The sequence below is a fragment of the Pelophylax lessonae genome, assembly GCF_965119305.1.
Source record: "Pelophylax lessonae genome assembly, chromosome: 11".
Lineage (NCBI taxonomy): Eukaryota > Metazoa > Chordata > Amphibia > Anura > Ranidae > Pelophylax > Pelophylax lessonae.
The window spans coordinates 178,666,166-178,678,898 of record NC_138778.1 but is presented as its reverse complement, the minus strand read 5'-3'; the positions used below and the strand labels follow the sequence as shown (position 1 = coordinate 178,678,898).

Here is a 12,733-nt window from a genome sequence, read left to right as displayed (position 1 = left end):
TGGCTTACTACTCTTCCTCTGTCTTATTAAATGATCCACTTGTCTATAAAACCATGTTTTTATTTACTAGAGATGTGCTGTGCGGCTACCTCCTATGCTCCAACATCTCCGGAAGCCCAAAGATTGGAGAGCTGTACGGTGACATCACCAGTATGAGCTTCTACTACCATAATCGATATCTGGACTGCAGGTAGGACACCGGCTCAATGACAACACTTCTACATTGGGGAAGGGATAATGGATTGCTTTGTTTCCATCACAGTTAAATGACAGTAAAGATTTGTCCAAAATAGAAGGGGTGTGCCGCTGCAGCCATACTGAACACACAAAACAAACCTAAATGATGATATCTCAGGAAACAGAAGCGTGGATGAAGGGCGGGAAACAAGTCATCAAGTTCTAGTTTAGCTGGAGATGAGGCTCAGGAAATAAAGTATAGGGAGAGATAGGGCTGTAGGAAGTTCCCTATTAATATTATTATTGCTCTGATGAGATTTATTTACCTCTGCAATTCTGTGATTAGTAAACCCCATAGGACATAATGTATAAAGTGCACCTGTAATAAAACGGGGCATTTTAAAAGGAGCCTGTAACTAGGAAATACATAAGCAGAGGTTGCATTCCCTGACAACTATGTGTCAAAACAGCTGAGGATATAAGCAAATCTTGACCTTTTTCTAGTGAAAGCCAAACTTGGCCTTGCCGCTGCCATCTTCTGAGCCTTTTGGCTTGTTTTAGAGATCGAGGATGGCCATGGTGACCAATATAGGTGTGTAGGAGTGTCACTTGTACAGGAAAAAAATTGCGTTTTCAATAAATTGATATATGTACTGGATTTTAATCCAGGCGTACCTTACATTTGTTAGAAGTGATGTATTTTGAGATGCACGTGTCACAACTATTCTCCATAACAACAGACGTGGGCCAGTTTTCCAATAGATTAGGTATTTTGCCAAAAATGGTGGCTAACATAAAAAATGTGTGGTTGAGGGAATATGTTTATTTCCGATTGACTGCTTAATTATATACTGTGTTTTGGTATTACAGAGGGGGTCAAGTGATGCTGCCAGATGGCTCAGGTTTGGGTTACATAGAGGATGGGACACCATGTGGACCCAACATGATGTGCCTAGATCGGAAGTGCCTATCGGCAACCGTATTCAACTTCAGCACATGTCCAAGCAGTGGGAGCGGAGAGGTGTGCTCTAGCCATGGGGTAGGTGCTTAAGTGTCAACGAGTTATGGAGAAAACAAATTATGTAACTCAACCATTTTAATACATTATAGTTTGAAGTTTCCTTTTTGGTAAGCTAAAACGGCATTTATCAGAAGCCCATGTTATATATGTATATAGAAAAATTGTACAAGATGAACAGTGAATCAAACATGTATCTGCAGCCCCAGCATTCTGTGCTTAAAGTGAAACTATACCCACCAATCTAACAGTTTCCCAAAAGGGAGGTTAAGTAGAAATGTTCAATAGATGTTATCAAATCCTTAAACATACCAATTTCATTTTCTGCAATGTTTTCATTTACATTTTGGATACTTGCGCATGTGCAATGTGTACTACATTCAAGGCCTGCTTCTGGCAATATCAGTTGCCAGTGTGTACCTCTGTCAGCTTCCAACCAAATCCTTAAGGCCCTCAAATGGCTGGTCTCATAGCTGATCACATGTGCAGATCTAAAGAGACGTTAGATGGCACCATTCTAAGCTGCAAAAGGATAGGAGGGTTTAGTCTAATGCTATCCCAATTAGGCTTAAAAAAAATCTCCTCCTCCTTGGCCTTCCGTTCACTGCTGGCCAGTCATATTTCACACCTTTACATTCTCTTATGATCCCTATGCTTTGTTGTTATTGGCAATTTAAAAAGTCTTTTTTTGTGTTTGCAGGTTTGCAGTAATGAGGGGAAATGCATCTGTCACTTAGACTGGACTGGGAAGGACTGTAGTGTATTTGATCCTCTTCCTGTTCCTAAAGTCACTGGGCTGGTGGAGAAATACAAGGGTATAGACTTGGCTTTATTTTCACATGACAAGATGATTGATCTGCTAATCTTTTCTCCTTCTCTTTATGCTCTCAGTTTTGGGTTTATATATTGGTTATAAATGGCATTATACTTCAGTGTATGCAAGTGCTGTGACCGATCTGAATATCATTTGTTAAAGTGATTGTTATACTTGCCTGCTCTGTGCAATGGTTGTGCACAGTGACCCTGATCCTCCTCTTCTTGCATTGCCTGCTGACAGTCTCTGCTTCTCCTCTTCTCGGTGGGTGCCCATAGAAAGCTGCTTCCTATGAGGGCACACCTGCATGCTCGCTCTCGAGCTGCGCTGCCTGCGTCCCCAGGCACAGGCAGTGTGGCTCAGCCCTGCCTAACAGAATTTGATTGACAGCAGCAGGAGCCAATGCCTCTGTGAACAGAGATAGGGGAGAGAATTGAGAACAGACACGGGGTGAGGGGGGTTATACTGATGCAGGGAATGCAGTAAGGTTAAAAAATGCCCTGCCAAAAATGTCATGATTCTCTATAATCCGATCTGGTCTGGTCCGGCAAAAACAGACGGATGGGGATTTCTCCATCGGTCTAGCGGTTTGGATCAGTAGACCCAAAGAGCACACCGGGCTGTCATAGCAGAGCAGACATGGAGCTGTCATCGGCCTGCTTAGCGGGGATCAGCGGACAGGCAGATCTGCTTGACGGAGTCTGCCCTGTGTGAAAGGGGACTAACAGTTGTCCAGATAGAACAGGCCTAGGAAAGTGTCAGAATTGCTTGTTGCTGAACACAACATTCTGGAAAATCTAGAGAAGTTCACCTTTTGGGGGAAAAAAACAAACAAACATTGACTCTTCCCCCCCACAGGAGCCTGGAAAACATGGCACCTGTGATCAGTAGGTGTAATGCCAGGCTCTTGCAGCCTCTCAGTAGAGCTATCTGCCTGTTTCTGAAAAGCAGTAGGATCAATGACCTATGAGAGAACTCACCTGTGTCTCTCTAAGTACATTAAGAACTACAAGCCATCTGCCACAATGGCAGATGGTAGTTCATTCTTTCACAGAATTCTGTGAATGAATGACGTGGCTGCTGGAGCATGTTACACCTTAAACATGGATGTAAACATGCCCCAAAAGGTGAACCCTTTTAATGATTACACTTTTTTTCCACAAGGAGCAATCCCTCTGACCACATACATGCACTGTCCTGGCCAGATTGTGTTCCTGAAGGTAGATCTAAACCCCAGTGCACAATCCCATTATTTTCAAATGGATGTCTCCGCGCACACACATTCCTTCCAGGAACTTTGTGACCCTGGTAAGCTCACCTCAGGAAGCCCCACCAGTTATCATACCTATGCTTCCCACAGCTCTCTTGTGCAAAGCCACACTTCCAGTCCTCAGGTCTGATCCCCATCACCACCACCACAACCACCTTTCAGCTTGTTTCCTCTTCAATCTACCAACCCCCTCACCCACCTCCCAAGCTGAGACACACTGTGTTCTGACGCTGGTCCCTGGCACCTTGCAAGATATTCCACCCTCCCACTGGATGAGACTTACCAAAGATGAACTTGGGGACCTAATCCTAACCACATAAGTTCCAGGCTCTCCTGTAGAAGGTCACACATAGCAGAGAGCCAGGAAACAGCATCAACATGGATTTGTATCTCTAGCTGGTAGAACCGTATGTGCTGGGGCTAGTAAGCTTCAGGGGAGGTTGGTGTGTTGGTGGGAATTAGATGTGTATATTTGCAGGAAGAGTTGGTAGGGATTGTGACGGTGGTGGGTTTTAGACCCCCTGGCCTTCTCATCCAACTCGTGACCAAGGACCAAGCAATCTCACACCCTGCCGTCACTTGCGTAACAATGCCACTCTCAGCTGCACCCGGCACACAGATTTTCCAGCTTGCGGGACCACAATCGAGATGCCAGCAGGCTGAGAGCGATTGTCACCGGGCTAATTAAGCAATTAACCCTTTCTCTGCCACCACATCTACGTTATGATGAGCCCAGAGGACGCTGGTAATTTTAGAAATACCAATTATGATTTTAGAATAATCCTCTGTAACACGCGCTGTCACCGTAGACAGGAATGTCCAGAGGATTTATTCTAGACTGTAGCGCTCTTCAAGAGACAGGTTCTTTGGTAGCTTTGCATTAAGAGCTTAGTGACATGATTAACACTTTTCAAAATAAGGTTTAATAAAAAGGTTAAAATTGGTGCAAAATAAAAATATTTACAGAAAAATAGGTTACAAAGTAATAGAGACACAATTCAGCAATTTAGAAAAATAAGATAAAGAATTAGAAATGAAGGTACTTGCATTCAATGTCCTTGTATTATCAGAGTTCAGAAGCTGAGCCGGTTCCCAAAGTGATAGATAGATGTTTCTTCGTTGATGGTACAGGAGAACTGAAAAAAACATCTGCTTCTTTCCTTTTCTCTGAGACCCCAGGGGGTGTCACCAGAGGTCCTTGACCAATAAACACAGTGGCCCTGGACGGCCCTAGGCTCAGACAATGGCAAGAAACCTCCTGTTTAGACAGACTTATAACATAATTCATATCTTCCAATATCTACCAGCTGTCTTCTTGAAACTGATATATTATTGTGCAGCATTGAATTTTACATTCATAGACACCAAACACAGGTTATCTCCAAGTAACCTCTGACCCATAAGGCATCTGACAGCTAGCTTGCCTTCCATAGGAGCGAACGTGATCATGTATGATCTCGTTCTGTTCAGTATTTTATTTCTCATCCAAATATATACTTTCTCTTACGTCCTCCGACAGTCGCCGCCTCTTCATATTCGTCACATATGGGGTATTAGACTTTGCTCCGAAGGAGTAGCTAGGCAACAGAATATGTTAACAATAAAGCTTTAACATATCCCACCCTCAAGGGGTGGTCCCCTCAGTCAATACCCTCCTACTTCCTGCAACCATATCTCAGTTTTAATGTCTAGCTTGTCAGGAGTGGCTGGCTCTCTCTGTGCTGGGACTTTCTGTCCCAGACTCTTTCTTCTTTTTAATATTTTGTTTGAGTTTTCTCTCTACCTTTACTTAGCTGTTATTTTTGTCAGCATTAGTTAGTTCTTCGGACGAAGAGGATCATGCGGACTGGGTCTCGGGCTGATCCCCCTGGTCGCAGGTCGTGGGTCAGTGGCTTCCCAGTCTGCCATCGAGCGTTCAGCCAGGTAACGCTCCTGGCACAGTGAACGACCCATCCCTGTTCGGTGCAGGGATGATTGGTGAGGTGGCTACCTCACCGGACGCTGTGCGGTTTCTTAACCTCCATTGTGTGCGTCTTGAATTGCGACTCTCCCTGCCTCATGTGCAGCGGCTTGTTCGCCTGTGCGGGTTCCCCACGCCATGTGAGGTAAGTGTATTTATGTGGGGACCTGTCTGTCTGGGGGGGGTCTCAGTCTGGGACTGTGTAACCTGCCTTTAATCACACTGCTTGTCTCCCTATCTCTCGGCTGCATGCTGTGGGCTGCAAGGGGGGGGGGGGGGGAGCTGTATGACACTGTGTGTGTCAGGCTGGGCAGTGTGAGAAGCTGTGTGCTGTGGGGCATGTTTTTTATTGGCATGTTTGGGCATATACAGCGATCGCTGCGGCGATCTAACATGTACCCTTATATTGGGATGTAATGTGTGTGTTTTTATGCACTGTGGAGCGGCGTTTTCAGCGCCAAACGACGCCATTTTACCGGCGCCCGCTCCGGCTGCATGGTTTACATGCACGGCGGCCATTTTCTTGTAGCCTCCATAGGCTTACATAGAGCGCCCTGGCAGCATCACTTCCTCTTTCCAGGAACACCGATCGAAGCAGCAGCAGCAGCGGGGTCTCCTCAGGTTTTATCCTTCTGTTCTTGCTATCCATTGCCTGTATTCAGTTTGTATATTCCCTGTGGGGGTCTCATTGTGCCTGAGTGTGGTGCGGTGGGCTGCGCTTGCCGCGCTTGCTGAAAGGGGGCAGTTAACCCTTGGTTGTCTGGCATTACAGGGGCAATGGATTCTCAGGAGGGCAAGTTTCCTACAGTATTGGTGGAAAGCCAGGGGACCGCTGTTTCCCCCCCAGGGGGGGATTTAGCCACTATTGTGGCTGGCCTTGCTGCCCAGGTGCAAATGCTGGTGGCTGCTCAATCTACTAAACGGCCCAGAGTTGCTCTGTCCTCTGATTCTGAGGGTGAAGGTGATGGGGCTGTTCTGGCAGGGACCTCCTTATCGGGGTCCCGCTCCTCTCTTGATCTAGTGGGGTCTGAGGTAGAGGCTGAAGTTGAGGGGGTTGATAATTCTCCCCCTGGCTCGCCTGAAGAGCTTGCAATCATGGATGAGTTGATTGCTTCCATTAAGCAGACGCTACGTTTGCAGGACGAAGTGTGTCCCCCCGCTGCCTTGGCGGCTTATGGGACGCAGAGGAAACGCAGGACGCCGCAGGTTTTTCCCTGCAATGCTGATTTTCAGCGCGCTGTTAAGGATCAATGGCGCGATCTGCGCAAGCCTTTTGCGGTACCAAGTAAATTCAAGCTGCGTTATCCTTTCTCTCCTGCCACTGATGAACGGTGGTGTGTGCCTCCGCCAGTGGATCATGCAATTGCGGTTTTGAACAAAGCCACTGCGATTCCTGCAGAGGGTTCCCCTGTTTTCCGTGATGCCACGGATAGGAGGCTGGAGTCTCTTGCCCGTCATACTTATTCTGTTACGGGTTCTATGCTTAAGGCTCTGTTTGCTTCTCTCATGGCGGCCCAGGCGATCGCAAGTTGGACGCAGATGCTTAGGCGCGTCCTAGTGGCCGATTCGGCCTCGGCGGCGACCCTGGATATGGTGGATCAGATCCACCAGGGTGTCATGTATCTGTGTGATGCGGACCTGGACCTGATTCCGTTGGCTGCACGTGTGCACAGCGTGGCGGTGTTGTCTCGCCGCCTGGTTTGGTTGAAATGTTGGTCGGTGGACCAATCTTCACGTAAGACCTTAGCCAATCTGCCTTATGATGGGTCTCGCCTTTTTGGGGAGTCCCTGGATGTGTTGATTAAGGGGATCACCGGGGGTAAGAGCACTCTCTTGCCCCATTTCCCCAAGGCTAAGGGGGCTTCTGGGAAGAAGCATGCTAATTTTCGGCCCCCTCAGGGGTCCTTTCGTGCCTTTCGGCCGCACTACAAGGGCAAACCGTTCAAAGGCCAAGGCTCTCAGAAGAAGCCCTGGTCTGGGAAACAGAAGTCCGGCCAATCCGGACCTGCAGCCCATAACAGTTCGGCCTGAAGGGGCGCCCTCACCCAGTTTTGGGGTGGGGGGACGCTTGCTCGGTTTTCTTCAGCCCTGGTTGGCCCGTGTGCGGGACAGATGGGTTCTGGAAATCGTTCGATCTGGTTACAAGATCGAGTTTCTCTCTCGGCCGGAGAGCAGATTTTTTCCCTCAAATCTTCAACTGTCTCCAGAGCGCCTGCGGGATCTGCACCTGGCGGTGCGGGACCTGAGGGCTCAGGGAGTGGTGGTTCCGGTGCCTCATCGGGACAGATTTCGGGGGTTTTACTCCAATCTGTTCACCGTGCCCAGGAAGGAGGGCAAGGTTCGTCCGATTCTGGACTTGAAGGCTCTGAACCGCTCTGTGCGGGTTCGCAAGTTCCGCATGGAATCCCTGCGCTCGGTGGTGGCTGCCCTGGTTCCGGGGGAATTCATGGCCTCCATCGATTTGAAGGATGCGTACCTTCACATCCCCATATTCGAGGGTCATCAGAGATACCTTCGATTTGCCATTGCGGAGGATCACTACCAGTTCGTGGCGTTGCCCTTTGGTCTCGCCTCGGCTCCGCGGGTCTTCACCAAGGTGCTTGCACCGGTTCTGGCATTATTGAGGGCCCAGGGCATTTCTGTCCTGGGGTATCTGGACGACATTCTGGTTCGGTCTGCGACCAGACAGGGTCTGGAGGAGGACCTGTCTGTCACAATGCAAACTCTGCAGGAGTTTGGTTGGACGATAAATGTTCCAAAGTCGACACTGAGTCCGTCGGTTCGTCTCCCCTATCTGGGAATGATACTGGACTTGGTGCAGGCGAAGGTCTTCCTGCCGGAAGACAAACTCAGGACTCTTCAGGAGGAAGTCAGGTCCCTCAGGGACGTTCCACACTCGTCTCTGCGGACGTGTATGAGATGTCTGGGATTGATGGTCTCGGCCTTCGAGGCGATTCCTTTCGCGCAGTTTCACACGCGGGGTCTCCAAGCGGAGATCCTGTCCAGGTGGGACGGGCGACCTCAATCTCTGGATCTTCAGATCTCGTTGAGTCATCGCACCAGGGAAAACCTTCTGTGGTGGCTCCAGTCCCCGTTGGTGTCCGGGGGCAAGTCGTTTCGTCCGATCTCGTGGACGGTAATCACCACGGATGCCAGCCTGTCGGGCTGGGGTGGTGTTCTGGGCGTTCTGTCCGCCCAGGGAACTTGGTCGGAGGGGGAGTCTTCCCTCCCGATCAACATTCTGGAATTGCGTGCGATAAGGCTCTGTCTTCATCGCTGGACGGACCGGCTGCAGGGCTGCCCGGTTCGGGTGCAGACGGACAATGCCACGGCGGTGGCCTACATCAACCACCAAGGGGGCACCAGGAGTGCCCGAGCGGCTCGAGAAGTGGCCGACATTCTGTCTTGGGCCGAGACTCATGTCCCGGCGATAACGGCGGTTCACATTCCGGGAGTGGAGAACTGGCAGGCGGACTATCTGAGTCGCCAGACCCTGGATCAGGGGGAATGGTCTCTCCACCCGGCTGTCTTCCAGATGTTGTGCGCGAAGTGGGGTCTTCCAGATGTGGACCTGTTCGCGTCTCGCCTCAACTACAAGGTGAAGAGGTTCGTGGCAAGGACGCGCGACCCTCGGGCAGACGCGTCGGACGCGTTAGTGGCCCCGTGGCATCAGTACAGGCTGATGTACGCGTTTCCACCGATTCAGTTGCTGTCCAGGTTCCTTCGCAGGTTACACTCGGAACGCAGCACGGTGATTCTTGTGGCACCGGACTGGCCTCGCCGGTCCTGGTACGCAGACCTCGTGAATCTGGCGGTCGACGCCCCTTGGCGTCTTGCCTCTTTGAGACGATCTACTGTCTCAAGGACCGATTTACCATCCTGCTTTACAGTCGCTGGCTTTGACGGCCTGGCTGTTGAGACCGAGGTCCTGAAGGAGAAGGGTCTCTCTCCAGAGGTCGTTCATACTTTGATCAACGCGAGGAAGTCTTCCTCGGGGAAGGTTTATTACCGTACTTGGAAGGCCTATTTTGCCTGGTGTGAGTCCAGGGGGTTTTCACCCCGCACGTACTCGGTTTCCCGTGTGCTGTCTTTCCTTCAGACGGGTGTCGATCAGCGTTTGGCGCTGGCTACGATAAAGGGTCAGGTGTCTGCGCTGGCCGTTCTGTTTCAACGTCCCGTGGCTTCCAACTCCTTGGTTGGCACCTTTATTCAGGGTGTGCGGCATCTGGTTCCTCCTAGGAGGGATCCTTTGCCCCCTTGGGACTTGAATCTTGTTCTATCTGTGTTACAACGTGCTCCTTTTGAACAGATCAGGGAGATCTCGTTGTCTATGTTGTCTAAGAAGGTCGCCTTTTTGGTGGCGATCACTTCGGCTCGCAGAGTGTCGGAACTGGCGGCTTTGTCCTGCAAGTCTCCGTACCTGGTTGTTCATTTGGATAAGGTGGTCTTGCGACCTAATCCTTCTTTTCTGCCGAAACGAGTTTCGGAATTCCATCTTAACGAGGATATTGTTTTGCCTTCGTTGTGCACGAAGCCTAAACATCCAAAGGAGGTGAGATTGCACTCTCTGGATGTTGTTCGGGCGATAAGGGTTTACCTTAAATCGACTGAGTCTTTTCGTAAGACGGACTCCTTGTTTGTTCTTCCAGAGGGTCCTCGGAAGGGCATGGCGGCTTCGGCCTCTACCATCGCCAAATGGATCAGGCAGACCATTGAACAGGCCTATGCCTTGCAGGGGAAGGTTCCCCCTGTGCCTGTGAAGGCGCACTCTACTAGATCTCTGAGTACGTCTTGGGCCTGCCGTCATGGGGCTTCTGTAGCCCAGGTGTGTAAGGCGGCGACTTGGTCGACCGTGCACACTTTCACAAAATTCTACAAAGTAGATGTTCAGGCATCGGCGGATGCTTCCTTTGGCCGCAAGGTTCTTAGTGCGGCTGTTCCATAGGGTCCCTTGTTGGGGACTCCTGGCTGTTGGGATAGTTTTTTTGTATCCCCTGGTTTTTTTGTCTTTTCCTGGGTTGTTGCTCCTGTTGAGCACTTATTTTTGCTGTTGCCCAGCTGGTTTCCTTCCTTTGGTAAGGTTCCTTTCCTTGATGTGGAGACTGCGTTGCCTTTCGGCGCGGATGCGTTTCCCACCCCTCATGTTTGCACTGCTTTGGGACGTCCCCATATGTGACGAATATGAAGAGGCGGCGACTGTCGGAGGACGTAAGAGAAAACGGAATTTTTGTAAAATCTTACCTGTAAAATTCCTTTCTCTGAGTCCTCCGACAGTCGCCGCCCCCGCCCCTCTTTTGGGGTTTGAATGTATACTCTACTGCTATTCCACTAAAACTGAGATATGGTTGCAGGAAGTAGGAGGGTATTGACTGAGGGGACCACCCCTTGAGGGTGGGATATGTTAAAGCTTTATTGTTAACATATTCTGTTGCCTAGCTACTCCTTCGGAGAAAAGTCTAATACCCCATATGTGACGAATATGAAGAGGCGGCGACTGTCGGAGGACTCAGAGAAAGGAATTTTACAGGTAAGATTTTACAAAAATTCCGTTTTTTGTTAATGTGTCATGTTCCTGTCTGCATTTATGAATTGGGTATGGATTTGTTAGATGTATGGGTACATCTCAAATTAACAATTTGGCTGGGGAATTTACAATCCAGCCTGGTCAGCCTTAGTGGACGTCTGCCAGGATGTGCTGAGATAAGGTTCCTAGATAAGGTTCTTTGAAGTAACAGCTCTTTTGAAGCTCACATTCTTAAGTTAATTGATTAAGGTAGGGGAGGGGGGGGTTGTTTTGTGAGTAGTGTTTTTTTGTTTTTAAACTTTCATGGCTGCTGGAGACAAAAATGGTTGCTTGACAAAATGGTATATCCAGTGCAGGATACCATTACAGGGATTCCCCTGGCCAGGGTTTCTAAGTGCCTGGGAGGGATGTGTTTAACCACTTCTGGACCGCCTACCGCAATATACTGTGGCAGGGTGGCCCGACTGTGCAAAATCACGTATAGGTACGTGATTTTGTACAGCGGGCATGCACACACCGCTCCCACTGTGATTAGACACAGCGGGAGCCAATTAGCGGGTCCGGCAGCCGCGATGGTGCAGGAGAATGACAGAACGACCGTCGGCCTATGCAAACAAGGCTGTTCAGTCACAGAGGAAGAGTGAGATCTTGTGTTTCAGCTAAACTGAAATACAGATCTCTCTTTTCCTCTAGTACATTCACCCTCCCCCCTACAGTTAGAAAGCACTCCCTAGGAGCACACCTAACCCCTTGATCACCCCTAGTGTTAACCCCTTCCCTGCCAGTGCCTTTAATACAGTAACAGTGCCATTATCCTCCATGGGGTGTGAGGTATGCTGAGAATCCAAAACACTAACTGTATAGCTTTCTTGTTATTTTGGGGGTTAGAGAGAATTCAGCAAGCAGCTCATCAACTTTCAACCAGCAGGGAAAGGACATGGAGAAGAGTAGTATACTGCAAGACTGTAAAACTGTGGTATATTCGAAAATATCTGTGTGCTCTGGTTTTGGTCCTCTTGTGGATTAGCGTAATAGATGAGGAACATTTTCTGCTGATGTGTCCACTGTACATTATCTTGTTACTGCTAGCAAATGACGCTGTATATAGCTAATCCAGATGGACTAGCCAATGCAAATTTTTGTTACTGAGGTGCGTGTATTCTTTGAAGGAAATAGTTTACAGTCTGGGCAATTTAACTAAGCATATGGTGAGGAAAATACTTAAGCAGCAACTAAGAGATCTGGAGATACAGGCCGTTATATACGAATTTCAATTTGTTCTGTAAAAATTGAGCTTGGTCGCACTCCCTCGTCCTCTTGAAAGCAGCCTATTGGTCAGTGAGGACACTCCAACCAGGCTGAAGAGCCAACTGTAGGGCTTTAGAGTCAGGGGGAGCAACTTCAAGCTTTGCAGGAAAAGTTGAGACTTGCATACAAGATGAGCTTTCCCGTATCTCTGGATCTACTAATAGTATTAACAAGCATTTTTTTCACTCACGGTATCTGTATGCTTTTGTATTTTTCCACCATATGCCCTATTTGATTTGTACAGCTTTAGTTTGAAGCATACCTGTCAGATACATTTAAAAATTAGTGTAACACCCCCACTACATAGCAGGCACCACCTGGGGCTTTAGGATACCTTCAGAATTCCATGCTACTGGACTTTTGTGGAAGTTGGTGTTGGTGAATTCAAAAACATAATCACTGAGTTGTAAAAAGGATCACCCCTTATGTTAGTGTTTTGTTGAACCACCTTTTGCTTTAATTACAGCCCTTAGTCTGTTGGGATAAGTCTCTACTAACTTTGCACATCTAGACTTTGCAATATTTGCCCACTCTTTTTCGCAGAACTGCTCGAGTTCAGTTAAATTTAATGGTGACCGTTTGTGGACTGCAGTCTTCAAGCCAGTCCACAGATTTTGAATGAGGTTTAGGTCTGGGATCTGACTAGGCCACGCTAGGACATT

At 48.7% G+C, this 12,733-nt stretch overlaps 1 protein-coding gene across 1 annotated transcript in view; it reads left to right on the top strand.

Annotated features, from left to right (window-relative positions):
• ADAM11 (ADAM metallopeptidase domain 11) overlaps positions 1–12,733 on the top strand; it is a 152,047-nt gene that overhangs the window by 138,016 nt on the left and 1,298 nt on the right. Inside the window, exons 22-24 of the mRNA XM_082271739.1 lie at positions 71–190; positions 1,048–1,216; positions 1,896–2,010. Coding sequence (XP_082127865.1) covers positions 71–190; positions 1,048–1,216; positions 1,896–2,010 — 404 coding nt within the window. The remainder of the gene's footprint in view (positions 1–70; positions 191–1,047; positions 1,217–1,895; positions 2,011–12,733) is intronic.